General features: G+C 35.8%; 1 protein-coding gene across 8 annotated transcripts in view; it reads left to right on the forward strand.

Annotated features, from left to right (window-relative positions):
• elavl4.L (ELAV like neuron-specific RNA binding protein 4 L homeolog) overlaps window positions 1–6,715 on the forward strand; it is a 64,908-nt gene extending 58,193 nt beyond the window's left edge. For 5 of the 8 annotated variants that reach the window (XM_018256505.2, XM_041589169.1, XM_041589171.1 and 2 more), the window contains 2 exons: window positions 2,405–2,443; window positions 4,356–6,715. In XM_018256505.2, coding sequence (XP_018111994.1) covers window positions 2,405–2,443; window positions 4,356–4,683 — 367 coding nt within the window. In that variant the 3' untranslated portion in view covers window positions 4,684–6,715. The remainder of the gene's footprint in view (window positions 1–2,404; window positions 2,444–4,355) is intronic. The other 3 variants (XM_041589170.1, XM_041589172.1, NM_001087440.1) reach the window with 2 other exon arrangements.
• The last annotated feature ends 13,009 nt before the right edge of the window (window positions 6,716–19,724 follow it).

Here is a 19,724-nt window from a genome sequence, read left to right on the forward strand (position 1 = left end):
GCATTTTAGAAGTTGCTACACCATGGGAGACACTGATTCAGCTGACTTACTGTATTTTTATAGGATATATTAGTCGGTCTTTCATGCAGGCACAAAATATATAAGGGGAATGTAATTAAAAATAGCAAGTGATGTTTAAAGCTGTGTTTTTGCGAATGCTTTGTGCTGCTTACAATGTAAAATTGTTCCCTGGCGAATATTACATCGCTGAGCAATGGTTAGCGTTAACACCTGCTCTGGAGTTTTGTCCCAAAATACAATTGCAAAATGTTATTACATACACTGCAAATGTTCGCAAAAGTCATTTGGTCGCAAACTTGGTGAGGAAGTCTTTGAGGAACAAATATGGAGCAAGCACTCAAAAAGGCAAGACTTCCACCAGGCAAATGTTCAAGTGAAGAATTTATTGTGTCAGCCTGACGCGTTTTGTGTTCCAAACACTTAATCATAAGCTAAACTCGTAGAGCCGTGCCTCAAATATTTATACAGGCACGGCTCTACGAGTTTAGCCTATGATTGAATGTTTGGAACACGAAACGCATCAGCAACTTTTCCATGCATCTGTCCCTCTTGATCCCAAATTAAACTTAACTTAAAACAGAATAAAATAGGATTATTTTTATTTAACAGATCACTTTATATTAAATAATCATCATTTCATAAACAGTTCACAAATCATACAACAAAACAAAAAAAAAAAAAATCCCACAAACCCACCCATACACCCTCCAGCCTGCAGAGTCCATCCCTCCATTGGCAACTTTTCCATTAAATACACAAAATCAAAGGCCAGTTAGGGAATAAAATAGGATTCATCATTACGTAGCGTAAATGGTTATAAAGCAAAGAAGCTACTTTACCCTGGTTCTGCATCAAGCCCAAACACTCAGATTTATTTATTATTTCTAATTCCTTGTAATCTTGAAAGGGTTAACAGCAGTATATGGTGATGCAGATGGTGGAATATAGTACTGAGAAAGGTAATGTAGTGTAAACTTAGGTGGCTTCTTAACTCTATGTAAGATAAATCGATTATTCACTCAGACCTGCTCAAAGGCCCATTTTATTCAAGGCTGAGAACTAATCTTCTTGCCAAGTTTCAGGGGTTATTGATCAGTGCTTCTCCGATATTCTCTTGTGGTGCTTCAGAAAGCTGACGGGCAGAGCTGGGAAGCTGAAATCCTTTATATGCCATCATTTTTTAATGTCTGTGCATGCAGAGGCTATTGAAAAAAGAAAGATTCATTATTACTTGCATTCTTCTTAATGTGAAACGTCTCCTAGTGAAGCCGTTTTTGTAGATTCACCTATTAAAAAAGGAATCGTTATAGATTTAACGGTTACAATAAAGCATGAACCAAGTTTTTCTGCAGGTCAGAATATTTAAGAATGAAGCAAAACTAGCATTTCTCTCTTCTTAAGTTGACTGAAAGGACACAATTCTGAAGAGAGCAGGGTTTATTTACAAACTTAGGTGCATTGACCCTTAGCTACCAATCATGCATTGATTTGATTGGGCTAATGTCCAATCTCTGATTGGTTGCCATGGTTTCCTTCACTGGTGCAAATTTACATCTTTGTAAATCAGTCCTAAAAATGGTAGGGTTCCCTTTTGACTTTCCCCTCAAGCAAATTGTGTTTATTAAAATGTCTTCACTATGCTTATAGTTACCTTCATTTCACAGTTTGCCCTAATTTTGTGGCATATATTTCCTTGAATTAATGTCTCCTAAATGTCCTTGTTTGTGTAATAAACAGCATAGAACTTAGATTAATTGATTATTTTTGCTGTGTCAGTAATTTTATGTTCCATGCAAATGTTTTTCTAGTTGTAATAAATATGAGTGTTGTAGGCCTTCCAGGGAACTCGTTTTCACAGGGGGTGCATATTCTGCATAGTCTTTTATTATAATACCCTTCTATTGAGAAATGTTAAATAAATGGTTGATAACGTTTCGCCTCCCCCACCACATTATCATACATGTGGCTTATGGCAGCTGATCGGCTAAAATAAGGCCTGGATCCTGGGGGGCTGAAATTCTTGGCTCAGATCTCATCTCCATGGAGATGCATTACATGACCTTCTCACAGCTGACAGAACTGCTAACTGCTTCTCATGTAGAGGACTATTTCAGCTCTATCTGAGATGAAGTACATACTTTTTTGTCCTTTTCCCCCCTATGCTAGCAATGCAGAAGTTAATAAGCAGCAAGTTACATTTCTGTGTGGGTTTTCTAAATAAGAAATACTGTTTGAATGACTCCTACAAGCTGAACCAGAAGCAGCCAAATCAAGTGCTAGAAGATTTGTCTTTCTGTTGAAGAGGGACGTCATTAATAAAAGCTCCATTGAGCTCTCTTACCATCTGTAAGACATTAACCCAAAGACACTCCTTCTCTTTCAGGCTGGACAATTTGCTTAATATGGCCTATGGCGTTAAGAGGTAATTAGAATTTCACAGAATGCCAGATGTCCATGTTGGCACAAATTGGTGCTACAATTTATTTCTTTTTGTTTGTTTTGTTATGTATTTTTTCAATTCACTAACTTTATTTGTGTTTTGTTTAATTGCTCTTTTTTCCCACCAGCATGTGAGATTCAGTTCTTTTGAGTTGGGACTTCTGTTCTGTTTATTTATTTGAGGATGCAAATACATTGTGTGTTTTTTACCATTTTCTTTTATTTGCAGGTGGGCTCTACACAAAGCTAAGGTGCACATCTACTACACTGGTTTGGTTGTATAAACATAAGGTTTACTAAACACATACAAGGAAACTTCAAAATAAAATACACATAATAAAATTTAATGAGAACTATAACAATTGCCCTAGCCTCACTGGGCATATCTTTATTGGCAGGAACAGTGAAGTGGTTTCACTTAATAATCTTTTACCCACAAAGCACTTCAAATAGTTACTGACCACAAAATGACCACTAGGCTGATTAGTGTATTTGTTTCATTTGCATTTTTTTTAAAACTTAAAGTTTAAAACATTACCTCCTAAAAATGTACCCAAAAAGAAGATATCCTCTGTTATCATGGGAACTATATAATCCTGTTTAGCTCCTAGGATGGTTACTAGCAGGTTAGTCACTGTTGTTTTCCTTCTCTTACCATAAACACTCTTAAATAGAAGGGCTGTGGCAGAACTCTACAAAATTTCATACAATGTTTTAGTAGCACAAATCCTTTTTTCTTCCGATTTGAGAAACAGGAGAATTTGAGATCTTAAACAACATTTCTAATTCTGGCAGATCATTACTGTCTCCAAGTAATGCATTTCAGTGAACGAGTGCTTTTATCACAAATACAAAGTTGTGTTTGTACTTAGATCATGTTACACACCTATAAAATATTTAAATATATTTACAAAATGGAAAATTGATCCTTGCAATTTAGGTTGTATATATTGAAGATTTTATCCATATGAACAGTGTAGATGTGTGCACCTTAACTAGCCATGGGCTGTTTTTACTTGCAGGTTTAAGAAGTATTTTAATAACTAACTTTAGCATTTCATTTATTTTGTTTCCTTTAATATACCCTTGTTTAATATATTAAATGTGGTTTTGTATGGGGGTTTTGTGTATATATACACATATACCTATATACATTTTTGCCATGATTATTTTCATTTTACTTTAAAGGTATTATTATTGTTTCATATAGAACATCAAGAATTTTCTCAGTACAGTACAATATAAAAATAAACAGAATACATTGTACTGTATGCCAGTTTCAGTGTTGGGATAAATAAGAGACATGTACCATTTCTGCACATAGCTCAATACTCTTTTTGCACAATATTATCATATGCTACTACAGATATATAAGGTGTCAATGATATATATCAAATATATATAATATATATATATATATATATATATATTTATATATATATATATATATATATATATATATATATATATATATATAATTAAATTTAGAAGTTGGAATTTATTATTATATGTCATCATGTGGATGGATCATCCTTATATTACATTGAGCTCAAAGGCTTCTTCAGATTGATTTAGTATGTGATATACCCATCTTTCTTGTTGATAGACTCATCATTAACCTTTGCCCTTGGCTATACTGCATGCCTTTTATGAGAGCATATATCTGGCTGAGCTATATTTATATCATAGAATATGGTCGCTGAAGAATTGTAGTCATCTAAACCTTGAGTTCTTTTATATATTATTATTTCAGTTCTTTAGAGAAAATATTTCCTTCATGAACTTCATTCAATGACCTTTTTTTAATGCATTGCTCCTTTTTTCACTAATTATCCATTCCCATTCTTGAACCCCCAGTGTCAAGCAACTGACATGATATTTTTTTCTCTGCCTAGGTTTTCTCCTATCACCATCGATGGAATGACAAGCCTGGTGGGAATGAACATCCCTGGGCACACGGGTACTGGTTGGTGCATCTTTGTTTACAACCTCTCTCCTGACTCCGATGAAAGTGTTCTGTGGCAGCTTTTTGGCCCATTTGGGGCTGTCAACAATGTGAAAGTCATCCGTGACTTTAACACCAACAAGTGCAAGGGATTTGGCTTTGTCACAATGACCAATTATGATGAAGCTGCAATGGCCATTGCCAGCCTTAATGGATATCGCCTGGGTGACAGAGTTTTGCAAGTTTCCTTTAAAACCAACAAAACCCACAAGTCTTGAATTTCTAGCCTATACACATCACCCTAATCTTATGAACAAAATGAAGATGAAAAAAACAAACTCTCAATGGCTTATAACCAACCATGGACTTTATAAGCCGGTGTTGCCTAAGTATTACCATTGGATATCCTGTGATAAACCGGAAAGGATTTTATAATGCTTAGAAAAAAAAAACTTTGATGCATTGAATGTTCTTTCATAGCTGTCGTTGTTGAATATAATATACATAGATTACAATGAGCAGGGCTTTTTTAACCCAGCCGGCTAGTTTTACACCTTCTTTGAAGGTTGCTGTTTTTAAGATGACCATGAGTTCATTTGAAGAAGTAAAAAAAAAAAAAAAGAAAAAAACAATTAAAAAAACTTGGAAAAAAACAATTTTTACAAACTAAACACAATAAAGAAAAGAAAAAAAATGTTTTCTTTTCTTTCTCAGCTTTCTTTTTTTGTTCACAAAATGAGTCCTTTCAGATTGGTGACCCAACTCCTCCCTCCTTTCTGATAACCCTTGAAGTGCAGGGATGTAGCAAAGGTTTCAGCACTGAAAGGGAGCTACAAAAAAAAGAAACAATACATTTGTGCAAAAAGGGAACAAAAATAATGACTTTTGCAAATAACTGTATTGTTTCTTTGTTAGGCTTTGATAAGAGAAATCTGAGGGGATCACAGGGGTCAGAATACCTGATGACGCAAAACAATTTAAATAAATGAACAATGTTGCCAAAGAGTTGGTCTCTTTGCTGAAAATGGGTTTCCAGAAAAATCTATTTTTATAAAATATAAAGAATTTTTACAAGAGAATCTGGATTTGAGAAAAAAATAAAATAATATTTTGACTGGCTAATTTAGGGGAAATTGACAACTTTGTCATTCATACTGCACTGGTAACTTTTTAGAGAACAAGACATGTTTTAAATTGGATTAGTAGAATGTTTTTTGAAAGATGGGTTACAAACAGTTGATCTTCGTACCTTTTCATAGCATGTTACAAACAATCCTATTGAGCAAGGGAGGGTGTTCTTCACAGAACCCCCAAACCACAGTCAAAACCCAAAAAAGCAAGAGGTGCATTGCAAGACAATTTTTTTCTTTAAGTCATCAGTATGGGAAATCAGCAGAATAAAAGAAAAACTAATTTTTTGGGGGGGTTGGCGCAAAAACTTCCTTAGTTTGAGCAGTAGGTGCTACAAATCATTTACATATCTTAGTATCATAGTTAAATGTAATGTGTTTAGAAAGAATAAACATTTGCTTTAAATTTGTTAAGAGGTTTCGAGTTCACTTTATGGCCCACTCCAATATAACTGGGCTGCGTTGGCACATTTTAAAACACTGTTTTTATGTTGCTTGCAACACTTATTTATTTAATTGCTGATGTAATGCATTTGGCCAATATCAAATATAGCAGGTTTGGCTAGTCTATTTATTTGTTTACTTAAACTATGGGAAGAAGCATATTATTGTGTCATTTCTTGTGTGTGTACGTGTATATATAATATAAATATATATATATAAAGTTCTTTTTTTTTTCTTTCTGTTAATTTATTATTAAGTTGTACTACTTTGCTAGTTATGTTTGTATGTCTTAAAATGTTTTCTTATAATACTTGATTGACAAGCGTATCAAGGTAACTTGTGTAGAAATATTGTTTGATATGTTGTCATGTTTGTCGTGAATAATTTTTCTTAATGCACAGTAGAAACGGAAAAAAAAAACTGGTTCTTTATTTTAATGTTAATCTGATGGATGAAAGAACAAAGCTATGGGAACAGAAGATGGAATGGGTGGTTCTCCCACATCCAGTGCACTGATAATTTTAGTATGTTTGTGCTCTGTAGCGTTCTATATTTTAAAAAATAAAATGAAATAAAAAACGTTCTGCTCTTCCCTGAGTACTAGGAAGTTACTCGCTATGCATAATCTAGTTGATAGTTACAATTTGCTATTGCTTTTTCTTGTCTTGTTATATCAAATCTTTTGAATACAAGTTTAGTCTTAATGGTAATAAAACGTTGTTATGGTTATATATAAGGTGATTATTTTGTGTATTTATTTTGTCTACTTGTTGTTAAGACATGTCAACATTTTCACTACTTGTGCAACACTCCTACAAAACGCATAGTAGATTATGTACCAGCATTGCCAGAGTTTGCCATGGTTATAAAACCAACAGCAATTGTTACTGCTGAAAGAGGTGGTTCACCTTTAAGTTAACTTTTAGAATGTTATAGAATGCCTAATTCTAAGCAAATTTTCAATTGGCCTTCATTTTTAAATTTTTATAGTTTTGAATTATTTACCTTCATCTTCAGACTCATTCGAGCTTTTAATGGGGGTCACTGACCCCATCTAAAAAACAAATGCTCTATATGGCTACACATCTGAGGGTATATTTATCAAAGTCTGAATTTATCTCAGTATTTTCTGCTATAAATGCGATCAAACCTGCTCAGGTTTTTTACGCTTATTTATTATTACATTTTCCTGAAAATTTGCTTTGTGGGAAAAAATCTGATTTTCACGAATTTTTCTGACTTTTTCATCCGATTTTCAAGATTTTTCCGTAATTTTCACCCGAAAGCTCCAAAAACTTTGGGGTATTGCCCAAAACCCAGTACACATCAAAAAAATCATTGGGACTTCTCCCATTGACTTATATGCAACCTCGACAAGTCTGCGATGCCAGATTTTCAGATTCAGACTTTTCCATCCTCAGGGTTTAATAAATTCGGAAAAATTCGTGATTTTAAAAGTCTGATTTTATATGAAAAAAAAAACACGAAAAATTTGGAGTTTAGTAAATAACCCCCTTAAGGGGCAGATTTATCAAGGGTCGAATTTCAAAGTACAAAAAACTTCGAAATTCGACCATCGAATTTGAAGTTTTTCAGCAAATTTGGCAATCCTGCAGAGAATAAAAATTTCTTTATTCGATGTGTAAAGACTTTGAAAATGGTTGTAGAAGGTCCCCATAGGCTAACATAGCACTTAGGCAGGTTCAACTTGGCGAAGTATTGAAGTCGAAGTTTTTTTTAAAGAGACAGTACTTCGATTATCGAATGGTCGAATTTCGAACGATTTTTACTTCGAATCAAAGGCAAAGTAAATTCAGAGTCGTAGTATCCTATTCGATTGTCAAAGTATCCAAAAAATTACTTTGAATTTCTAATTTTTTACTTCGAAAATTCCCTTGAATTCACTTCGACCCTTAGTAAATCTGCCGTAAATATATATATACAATAATAGCAATGCAAAGCTGACTAGTTGTCACTATTATATGAGAAAACTATACAGTATGCAGCCTTTCTTCCATCATAGTAACCAGTGCAACACAGTTTAACCGTGGCTACTCTGTACTTGGCAAGATAAATGCACATACAACATTCTCAATTTGCTTGTCCAGTGCCCAATACTCACCCAAACACCAGTAGGTATGTGCAAACGCTCTCCCTTCTCAGAATGCCATGTATATCTGGCTTTGTATCTGTGCTAAATCATATAGGTGGTAGCAACATGGTCCTATTACTTTTCAGTTTCTGATAAGTACCTAGATGGATAATAAATAAATGAACCCTACATTATTTTCTTACAAATACAAGTAATAATATTGATTTTATTAAATCAGTATCATTCTAGTTTGCACCATAGCATGCTGAAAAGTGTACAGTGATATAAAGGGCAGGTACAATGATTTGGAGAAAATGGAAATCTTTAAAGTAAATAGGAATCACACATAGAATAAAGTTATTTGTATAAGTTATTTGTTCAAAGTGTCTACAAATGACTCAAAATGACTATTTAAGCTAGTTTTTTCTAAAGTGGTAATCTCTTTTTTCTTCATATAATTCATTATGGGCTGACATTTCAGAGCAGTTTTTAACCACTATTTGTTACTGCCCAGGTGCAAATTTGGCCAGTGTTTATAAATGAGCCCCACTGTGTGCTCCTATTGGGTAATTCTAGAACTTGCTTACTTTTTAGTTTCATTGTTGACCACAAGTATTTATGTTGTACAGGAAGCCTCTTTCTTCCATTGTGTTTATAAACAAGGTCTATGTTCATTATTTACTAACAAAGTATTTATAAATATTCCTTCATACCACACCATTGTGCTGACTAGAAGATTATTTGAACTGTATGGAGATCCTGAGGGGTAAGGGCCATTTTATAATTTTTCCATCTATGGAGTGTTTTCCTTCAGCTGGAAAATGGAACCCAGTAATCCTTTATTGTTGTAAAACACATATGCTGTAGGCCACATAGAAATTCAAACAATCTTAGCACTAGTTCCAATAAAACACCAAAGGTAGGAAGGTATTATAAGCAAATCTATTAGATTGCCAGCATCCTATCCACATTGCACTGCTGACACCTCTGGCTGTAAAGAAGTAATTTAGAAATATTGGCATGGCCATATGTTCAGTAGATGCATTCACACTGTGTTCCATCTTCATTGATTCATAGTCTAAAACTTTGAATTTCCATTAAATTGAAGACTTTCTTTCTTCAATCCACTGACTTTCTGTAAAAAACTTTTTTCTTGAGATCAAAGGAAACTATAAACGAGAGGGGAATTCTCCTTACGTTGTTAATATTGGCTTCGGTTTTGCATATACTAGTGCTATGAGAAATTAGCAGAAAAGTGGGTGATGTTACATAGATATAGGGGCCTATTTATTAAACCTAACAATACTGACTCATCCTATAATGTAATTGGAGGATCACTACCATTTATTCAAACTCATATTTTTGCCAGTGTTGTTTATAAAGCTTGGAGTTTAGTGTACATTTGGCAAATAAAAGAACATGTTCTTCAATACATTGTGCTGAGAATGGACCGAGAATTAGAGCTCTTTGCTATAGCAGGAAGAAGCCATGTTCTTTTAAAATGTATTTGTTAGTTGCACCTTAATAACAGACCCAATTAGCACATTATTTATAACATGTAAAGGCCAAAATAAATCCAAAACACATTAGTGAACATAGATCATTAAATGCATTGAAAAAATAACAAGTTTAATATTACACATCTTTTCCAGTGGCTTCTAAATTTAGAATGAAGCTGATATAACCAGTGATGCTCACACATCCAGAAGGCTTGCCTCTCAGATCTTCATCTGCAAAGGAAACTACCCTGTTTAGTTGCAATTGCAACTAAACCCTGTTGTCCTATTGCCACAGTCATCACGGTTTTATAGAGAAACAGTCTAAGTAAGGCCTTTAGATATTTAAAAAAAATGATAGAAGTGACAACACATAAAATATGACATTTTACCACATTAGTCAAAAAGGTACATTTGCACAAGAAATCTTAGATATAGGAAATAGAAAAACAGTGAAGTTTGATATGAGGTTATTTAACAGACCCTTATGCTGGAATCACAACAAATATAAATAATGGCATTTTTCACAGTAATTAGGAAAGGAACAAATATTTTGCCACTTGTTGTATTCCCTATTTCTTTCTGTTAGATCTGCCATGTTTTGACTTTGCTACAGATTTTCCTCATTGCAATTGTCACAACAGCATGGGCTGCCCCCTATGTTTGATATGAGAGACAGACCATGCTTGACAGATAAAATTACAAACCTCTTTTTTTTCTAGTGATGCCATCGTCAGCTGTGACTTGTTCTTTATGTACAGTATAAGATAATCCAGTAGTGTAACTATAGAGTAAGTAAACCCCCTAGTCGTAGGGGTGTAAGGGGGGGCGGACTGTGGGGGTCTGCTTCCTCTATGGCTAATAAGAAAACCCCCTCCTCCCAGCCGCTCTCTTACCAGTGAGGAAGGGGACGCAAGTCAGGGAGGGAATTGGGTAGAGTCAATGCGGGGCATGGGTATGGGTGGGGCATGTGTGTGGGCAGGGCATGGGTGTGGTTGGAAGTGGGCAGAAGGATGGGGATAGGAGTGCACTGGGCACTCTAGTTATGCCACTATGCCACAATCTATATTGTTACATTCACAGCCCTTACCATTCCTGGGGACAAAGTTTCTTTTTGCCAAAAACTTAGCGAAACTACAGAAAAATTTGCAAAATGGATACATTGCGTCAGAATTTTGCCAAATGCCTTAAAGTCAGTGGTCTTTTTTTTTCTTGCACTAAATGAATTGGAGTCCATGGATGTTTTTTTTCTCACCAAAAAGGCAAAAAGTAGAAAAATAAACAATTTCATATTTGTTAACAAAAAGTTATATAATGTTTTATTTCCAGTTCAATAAACAACCTATTTATTTCCAGAGAAACAAAACATACATTTCACTGCAAATCTGTATAAGGTAAACATATTTGCTCATCCCTATTTATAACATAATATATAATACCAAATATATATAGAGAGAGAGAGAGAGAGAGAGAGAGAGAGAGAGAGAGAGAGAGAGAGAGAGAGAGAGAGAAGGCCTTGTGCTATAATACAGGTCATCAAAATCCGACGGTTACTTCTAATATCCTCATATTTTACAACAAGGGGTTTATTTATTATAATAGTGAGTCATGTGACAAAATGATATCACTACTCACCATTTATAACCGATGATATCACTAGTCACTATTTATAAAATTTATAAAGATATAATTTACAAGATATTCATGGCTTTGGGGTATTTTGTTTGTAATCTCCTGACGAAGATCCCTGTGGGGGATCGAAACGTTGAGTGGAATAAAACACATTTTTGACTGCAAAGAAAACCCTGTGAGTGTCGCTCTTTTTGCAAATATATATATATATATATATATATATATATATATATATATATATATATTAACTGGGCAGGAATGCAGACAAAGATGACTATTTAACCCAGCTTGTTTCTCTTTAGCCATATCCCACCCCACTATCAGAATGGATGGAGGCTGTAGGAGAGATACATGGACCCCAACAATTTATGAGCAGCTCCTTTGTTAATTTCATATACAAGTAAAGCTTTTTTTTTTTTACAGTATTGTTTCTTAATTATTTCAAAACTGAATAAGTGAAGGATTCATAATAAGCAGTGTTATAACAAATAAATGGATTACTGTATGCCAAAATGATCTGCAAACATGATAGTTAAATAATATATTTTGTTCAATCTGCTAAAGGGAAGATGTTATAAAATAGGCAAATCAATAGAAAATCTAAATGTGAAATGAGCATTTCCATCATGAATTATCCAGCAGAGTTACCAGCAGAGTATTTATTTGACATTTGTTTTGTTATTGAAATCCACTGATGTTATACTGTAGCTGTAAAATACTGAACTAAACTATGATGTTAAAGCAAAATAAATTTATATGACCATATGTTATAGAAAACACCATACCAGATAGTGTGCAAATCAAACAGGATTTGTTTCAAGCACACATCAAAGCTTTAATGGACTTTGTATGGCATGTCAGCTCCTTGACCTTCTTTGCAACAGCAGCACCCATAGCAGATCTAACCAAGTGAAAGGGTTAATGGGTATATATTGGTATGTCTGTCCATGAGATAGAATACATAAAGTACATTTTATGTTCCTCCTTGACCAGTTTATTGGCCACATTAAGGCAGTGGAGTGTGCCAGCCCTGAGTGTACGGCCTGTACTGCGATGATTAATGATATTTAAACTGCATTCTGACAGCCAGTGAATACACAGATATATCAGTCATCCAGCAGCCTTACTGGGAGAAAATAAATACGTCTATTTGCAGCCTGATTTTATCTCTGAATATATTCTTATTTAACCCATTTACTACAGGGAATCCAGGATATAATATGCTTCAACATGAACAGAATAGTAGATCAATCAAAGCCAATCTGCCTCTTGGTGTGGTGTTGTGCGGGCAGAAATGGGAATAGTACTGTTTAGAAGAATGCAGGCTTGATTTCTATCTGTGCCAGCATTAAATAGTGTATACAGAAAGGTACCCTATAATATTATAGCATAGATATCAACTGAGATTTAACACATCAGCTATAAATAACATCAAACAGTTTAAAAAGGTTAATTAATGTATATATATTTATTTAGATTCCAAAATGAGAGGGTGCACAACAAGAGCCTTTGAAAAGTTAAACAATCATAATTTTATTAGAACTAGTGATGGGCAAATCTGTCCATTTTTTGCGAAACGGCGAAAAATTCACAAAACTAAATGCATTGACTATTTTTGACGGGAGCGTGAATTTTTGTACGAACAACTATTTTGTCCAAATGCATTTAAGTCAATGGGTGTCCAAATAATTTTGCTGCAGGTCAATTTTTTTGTCGAGGCAGATTTTTCGCCGGCGAACATTTGCAGGCGACGAAACTCGGAAATTCGCTGCAAATCCATGCCTGGCGAATTTATTCACCCATAACTAATTAGAACAATTAAAAACAGCCCAATGTTTCGGTCTCCTTCTAAGACCTTTATCATATTTATGTTAAAAACATAAGATGCAAAACAGCTAAATGTTAAATAATTCCCATAGACCACTTTTATGCCAATCTAACTACACCAGCTAGGGCACACAGACATGTCTTCCAAATAGAGTACAGGTACCCTATATTATTATATAATCTATGAAGATGAAATATACAAGTAATATCCAAGTTCATTACAAGTCCAGCATGAATCACATCTGCAGAATAAATATAACTTACTGCAGACCTTATACAGTAAGTGATAAGAAGTTATGTTTCCAACATTAAGGGGGTTATTTATCAAAGTTTAGGTTTGTGAGGTGTTTTCTACCTAAAATAAACTCACAACAGAAGTTTGCTTATTTATGGAAAAATCCCAATGTAAAAAACTTGATTGCAATCAGGGAAAAATTTTAAATTATCAAGTTTATAGGCTAAAAAACCTTGAATACCTCAACTTTTCGAGTGCAAACCACCGTAAAACACCATTGACTTCTACAAGACCTCGACAGGTTTTAGCTGGAATACTTTTGGATTCTGGCTTTTAGCAGCTTCACAGCATAATAAATCTTGAAAATGTTGAGGGTTTTTTCCCAGAAAACTCAAGTTTTTCATTGAAACTATTGAACTAATTTATCAATAATTGTTCTCAAAAAAAAGAAGGTCCTTAGGGGCCCATTTATTAAACCATCTGATATCGATTAGAGGCACATTTATTTTGAGTTAGGGGCTCATTCATTTAAGTTTGAGCTCAAACCTGTAGAAGTCAATGGCAGATGTCCCTGAGTTTGTTTCTTGACATTGTGATCTGCGCTAGATAATCCAATAAAGTTGAGGTTTTCATCCGATTATTTGATGTAGTCGAGTTTTCTCAGCGATAATTTGATAAAAACGAGTTTTCAGATTGTTGAACGTATGATTCGAATTGACACACAAATTTGACACAGTGTTTTTGTGCTCTGACTTTTTGGAGAAGAATTATTGATAAATGAGTTCAATTTGTGGATGGGAGTTTGGTTGACTTAATTCGAGTTTTAGTAAATAAGCTCCTATATGTCCATACAGGGTACTAATCCTCTTAATCAGTAGGATATTATGCCTTTTTTCTTATAAATGTATGTATGTTGCATTTCACTTTGAGCAACCATGCAGGATATTAATTCCCTTTGTGCTCCATTAAAAAGCATGATCTCATATAGGCCTATAAATCTTGTGTTTTGTATTTATGGAAATACTACTTGGCACCTTTAACATTTAGCAGTTGTCTCTCAATACTATGTCCGTTTGGTTTCAGATCATTCTTAAGACTCCATTAGTTATATGAGCAGCTGTTGTACACACGTCATTTCTATGCCTCGAATTAAGACAATATAGACTAGGGATGAATCCAGGATTCTGCTCAGGATTCCGCCTTTTTCAGCAGGATTCAGATTCAGCCAAATCCTTGTGCCTGGCCCAACTGAATCTGAATACTAATTTGCATATGAAAATTAGGGTCTGGAAGGGAAATCGCAAGAAAAATGAATACACCACACAACGTAACTAACTAGACTAGACTAAGAACAAAATAAATACTGTAGCTCTACTCTTGGAAAGATAGCTGGTACATGCAAATGACCCTTATTTTGAAACTGAAAATACCTTTCAGATACTGGATTTTCCAGAAATTCAAACCTCTGTTGCCAGTAACGAGGCACAAAAAATGGTCACTTGTTTGTGGTTTCTCGAGCAGTTGTTCTGGCACCATATATGGGTAATTCATTGGACCTTTATGGTTGTTTCTATAATTGTGTGGTCATTTTGTGCCATCAGTGGTCCAGTGTTGCTGTCTACTGGTGGACATCAACACTGGAGGAAAATCTAAATAATGATTTAGAATGCTACAATAATAGAAATCAAATAGCCCATTGAAAACCAGATAGGTACAGACACAGAAAAATGACCCATGCTTTGTCCAACTCACGTATATTAGAAGGCTAATCAAGGTGTCTCTCCTTATATTAACCCTATATTGTTCTCTCTCGATAAAGCTATCTTTGAAATGTACTGCAGTCTTAAAACACTGGCATTTGGTTAAAGGAGAAGGAAAGGCTAAAATTAAGTAAGCTTTATCAGAAAGGTCTATATAAATACAACAGTAAACCCTCAAAGTAATGCTGCTCTGAGTCCTCTGTCAAAAGAAACACAGCATTTCTTTCCTTTTATTGTGTACACATGGGCTTCTGTATCAGACTTCCTGTTTTCAGTATAAACCTCCAGGGCAGGGCTTGAGCATGCTCAGTTTGCTCCTCTCCCCCTCCCTCCTCCATTCCTGTTGTAATCTGAGCTCAGAGCTGTAAGTGAGCAGGGAGAGACTCAGGCAGGAAGTGATGTCACACCAAAAACAAACAAACAGAGACAGCATCTAGAGCTGTTTACTCAGGTATGGTAAAGCATTCTGCAGAATAAATATAGCGTTTTAGCTCACACTTTTGTGGCTAATCTGTTGGCAATAAACTGTCTTGGAACTTTCCTTCTCCTTTAACCAAGATGCTTGTTTGCATGCAGGATAGGCTTTTACTGTTCCTGCTATGAAGTTCAGTTGTAATTGACCGCTCAAAATAAGGCATCTCCAATATTGTAATGTACATACAAAGCAACATGAAGTTAAATAATGACAAATGTTACAAATATATTTTATTGACTCAGTATAACTCATTATGGTACCCTGAATGCGTCATATATTTCTATTTTTGAATTATAACTTTGTATTATACAAACCTGCCCAACTGAAATGGAGCTATGCTTTTCTCTAAAGGAGGGGCTGCCTGCATTTGGAATATCTGCATTCAGAGGGGGCAGGTAGTGTACAGTACTGGGGCATCTCCTGAATGATGTGCAGATGTTAAGTACAGGACTCCCCTGCACCTGGAGTCATTGAACTGTGCATTTTTGCCAGATTCTTAATGCCTGGGGTAATGGAAAATAAGCCCCTGTGTGTAAAATTAGTCTAATTAAGGAAGCCTGTTTTCTTCAAACTGGGGTTGTTTCTGATGTGCATATCATATGCATAGTGCCTTACTATTTGTACAACTCAATCAGTAGGTGTGGTGGGTCTAGTGGCACGCTACTGTCCTTTAGCTTCTAAAAAGATGGGCTGCATTGTCAAGATTTTCCTATGTCTCCTCTTTCTTTGCGCACAAAGTTTCAGGATTTCCTTTGCGAGGTGGACATCTCATAGCAGATGGCTATGTGTGGGAGTTTCACTGCGGATTTCACATTTCTGTGCTTAAAAAGTTAATTACATACTGTACCTCGTGTTGACTTTAATAGGAATGATTCTTTGCATGGAGGCGAATTCTTCTTCTTTATCAAAGAAGTGTTTTCTTCCTCAATTGAGCACAAAAAAAGGATATCTAATTTAACGTTACTGTATGATAGTACAGTAGTGCAATTATACTGCAATAGCAAACCAAACCACCTGTATAGACTAACAATCTTTATTTTTCTGAATGTTGCAGAGACTAAAACTGCTGACATACACTTACTATAGTACTGCTGGGTGTTGTAGTTGAGGCAAGTGCCCAAGCTTTCCTATTCATGTTGTAGAATGTTGCTGGTATTTGTTCCATGAAATTTGTGTTACACAGACACGGCAATATTTGAGTACAAGGATTTGTAAAAAAAAGTTCTGTTGCTGATGTAATGCTAAGGAATTCTGTATCGTTTTCCATAGCTCTCTACATATAGGGGCCGATTCATCAAGCTCGAGTGAAGGATTCGAAGTAAAAAAACTTCGAATTTCGAAGTGTTTTTTGGGCTACTTTGACCATCGAATGGGCTACTTCGACCTTCGACTAGGACTACGACTTCGAATCGAAGGATTCGAACTAAAAATCGTTCGACTATTCTACCATTCGATAGTCGAAGTACTGCCTCTTTAAAAAAAACTTCGACCCCCTACTTCGGCAGCTAAAAGCTACTGAAGTCAATGTTAGCCTATGGGGAAGGTCCCCATAGGCTTGCCTAAGTTTTTTTGATCGAAGGATATTCCTTCGATCGTTGGATTTAAATCCTTCGAATCGTTCGATTCGAAGGATTTAATCGTTCGATCGAAGGAATAATCCTTCGATCATTCGATCGTAGCATTTGCGCTAAATCCTTCGACTTCGATATTCGAAGTCGAAGGATTTTAGTTCCTAGTCGAATATCGAGGGTTAATTAACCCTCGATATTCGACCCTTGATGAATCGGCCCCATACTGTATCAATTAAATCTTTGACACCTAATAGAACTGATACAAGGAGATTTGTTGATTATGGTAAATCTGAGCGACCCTGGACAATGAATGTCCTGAAAATGCCTTCCCCATGCCATAGTTTTGTATTGGAGCAAGTAAAACATTACTCGTGGCAATCCAGCTTAATTGCTGTGAATTGTGAAGAGAGGCATTATTGACAAATAGCATTTTTATTTACTATGAGTGGTATCCCCCAAGACTATACTGAACACTTCCTAGTTCAATAGAGTTCCTCCCACCCCAGATCATATTCACCATATGTTTTCTTCTCATTTCATACATCCCTTTTTCTGTTCTTTTCATCTTAAACTCAACTATAGTTATACAAAAAAGCATTTATGATGTTACCTCCTTGATTATTTTCATTTGCTTTCTTAGGGGCATATTTATCAAGGGTCAAATTTCGAATTTAAAAAAATTCGAAATTAAAATTCAAAAGGACCAACCGAAATTAAGGTTTTTTTTGGCCGAATAGGTCAGTTTAAGGTCGAATAGTGCAAATTCGAATCGCACCAATTGACTCCAAGTAGATTGTAGGAGGTTCCCCATAGGCTTAAACAGCAATTTGGCAGGTTTTAGATGCCGAATGGTCAAAGTCGAATTTTTAAGGAGACAGTACATGATAAATTTCAATATTTAAATTTTCAGATTTTTTCAAATTCAAATCTAATGTGGACTATTCCCTAGTCGAGGTACACAAAGATAGCTTGAAATTCGATTTTTTTTTAATTCGAAAATTCACCCCAACTTTTGATAAATCTGCCCCTTAATGTTATAGTTCCCCCCCTTAGGTTTTCCAATCTAAACTTAGAATTCCTGGTCCCCAACTCTTACAATTTAATAAATAATTTCTTGGCATTTCTCAGCAGATGAGAAATGACAGCAGCTTATCTATCAAAATGTAACATTTGCTCTGTTGAAGAAAATGGGCATTCTTCAATTCAGGGCAGGGTCAGACTTAGCCGATGGGACACCAGGAAAAAATACAATGGGGCCCGGCCCTTGTGGGCCCCATCGGCCCAGGTCTGATTCCCCACAGTAGAGTCCTGCAGACTCTACTGTCCTCGCGGGCTGGTACCCGCCGGTTACCTGCAAAAACCTGCGGTACCCTTCGGGTTTTGTGGGTAGAAGTTCTGGGTGCGGGTATAGAAGTGGGTCAGTGGTTCTGCGAGTTTGCGGGTCTTCCCAATAGCGATATTTACTCCCTTTTTCTGATCACGCCTACTTCCAACGACGTCACTTCCGGTTTACAATGACAGCACTTCCTGATTCTTGATGGCCAGTGGGTCGTGGGTCTGGGTTGGGGATAAGATACTTGCAGGTCGGGTTGGGTAGCGGGTAAGAATGTGGGTTGCGGGTCTGGGTTGCAGATTGTGGGTATGGGTTCGGGTATAAAAAATGGACCCGCGCAGGACTCCACCCCACAGGTTCCCTCCTCAAAGTTTAAAGAACAAGCAGGTAAACTTAATGCGACACACATGCACATGTGCGAGGGGTGGACATCTGGAAGAGGGAGGCCACTAGTTGTTGCAGGCAGGGGCCATGGTGTTGAAGCCCTGGTGGCCCCCCAATGCCCCAGTCCAACACTGATTCATGGAGCAGGTTCAGTAGAGGCAGAAGCAGCTGCTGAGAAATGGCAGCAACTAATGTATCAAATTGTAACAGATTGAAGTGGGATAATATTTAACAGTGTATTTTAGAATAACAATTTAAAAACAAAACATCCAAGAACAATTTAAAAAGTCAGTAATTGCAGTGTATTATTTAATAATAGGGGTGACTTAATCTGTCCCATTTCGGCAATGTGAAAAATTGCCAAAACTGTGAAAATTCGCAGAACACATAGAAGTCAATGAGCATTTTCGCCAAGTCTATAATAGCAACACATTTTGTGAAGTTAAAACCCTTTAAGTGCCAGCCTCCTGCTCTTTGTCTACAACAATATGTGTGAAAGTTTCTATTTCCAGTCAGGATATTGCATTCTTATTCTTCTGATTGAAAAATTCAGTAGAGGAACTGTACAGCATATAACGATGAGGCTATTGACATATTGGGTATTTTGATCTCCACAGTAAACGACCTTCTTCTCTGGCGGCCAAAGCTCTTTTAAATGAATGGGAATGGGCTGCCAGAGGAAAAAGCTGTTGTGATCGAACTGGTTGTGTCAATGACAATCAAAATCCCAGCAGTATGACTTGGGTCTACTGTCTGCAGGTGCCTGCAAGTTTTATTGTAATGTGGAAAGTAATATTTGAAATGAACAAAGTTGCTGCTACTTGCATCAGACAGTGTTTATTGGATCACACAATACAAGTCAGTTGTGTAAAAATATCGCCCAAGTAAATAGGCCTCAAAGGATACATTCAGAGGTGGAAGAACAGAGATAGCCACTGGG

This window comes from Xenopus laevis, chromosome 4L (genome assembly GCF_017654675.1).
Source record: "Xenopus laevis strain J_2021 chromosome 4L, Xenopus_laevis_v10.1, whole genome shotgun sequence".
Classification (NCBI taxonomy): domain Eukaryota; kingdom Metazoa; phylum Chordata; class Amphibia; order Anura; family Pipidae; genus Xenopus; species Xenopus laevis.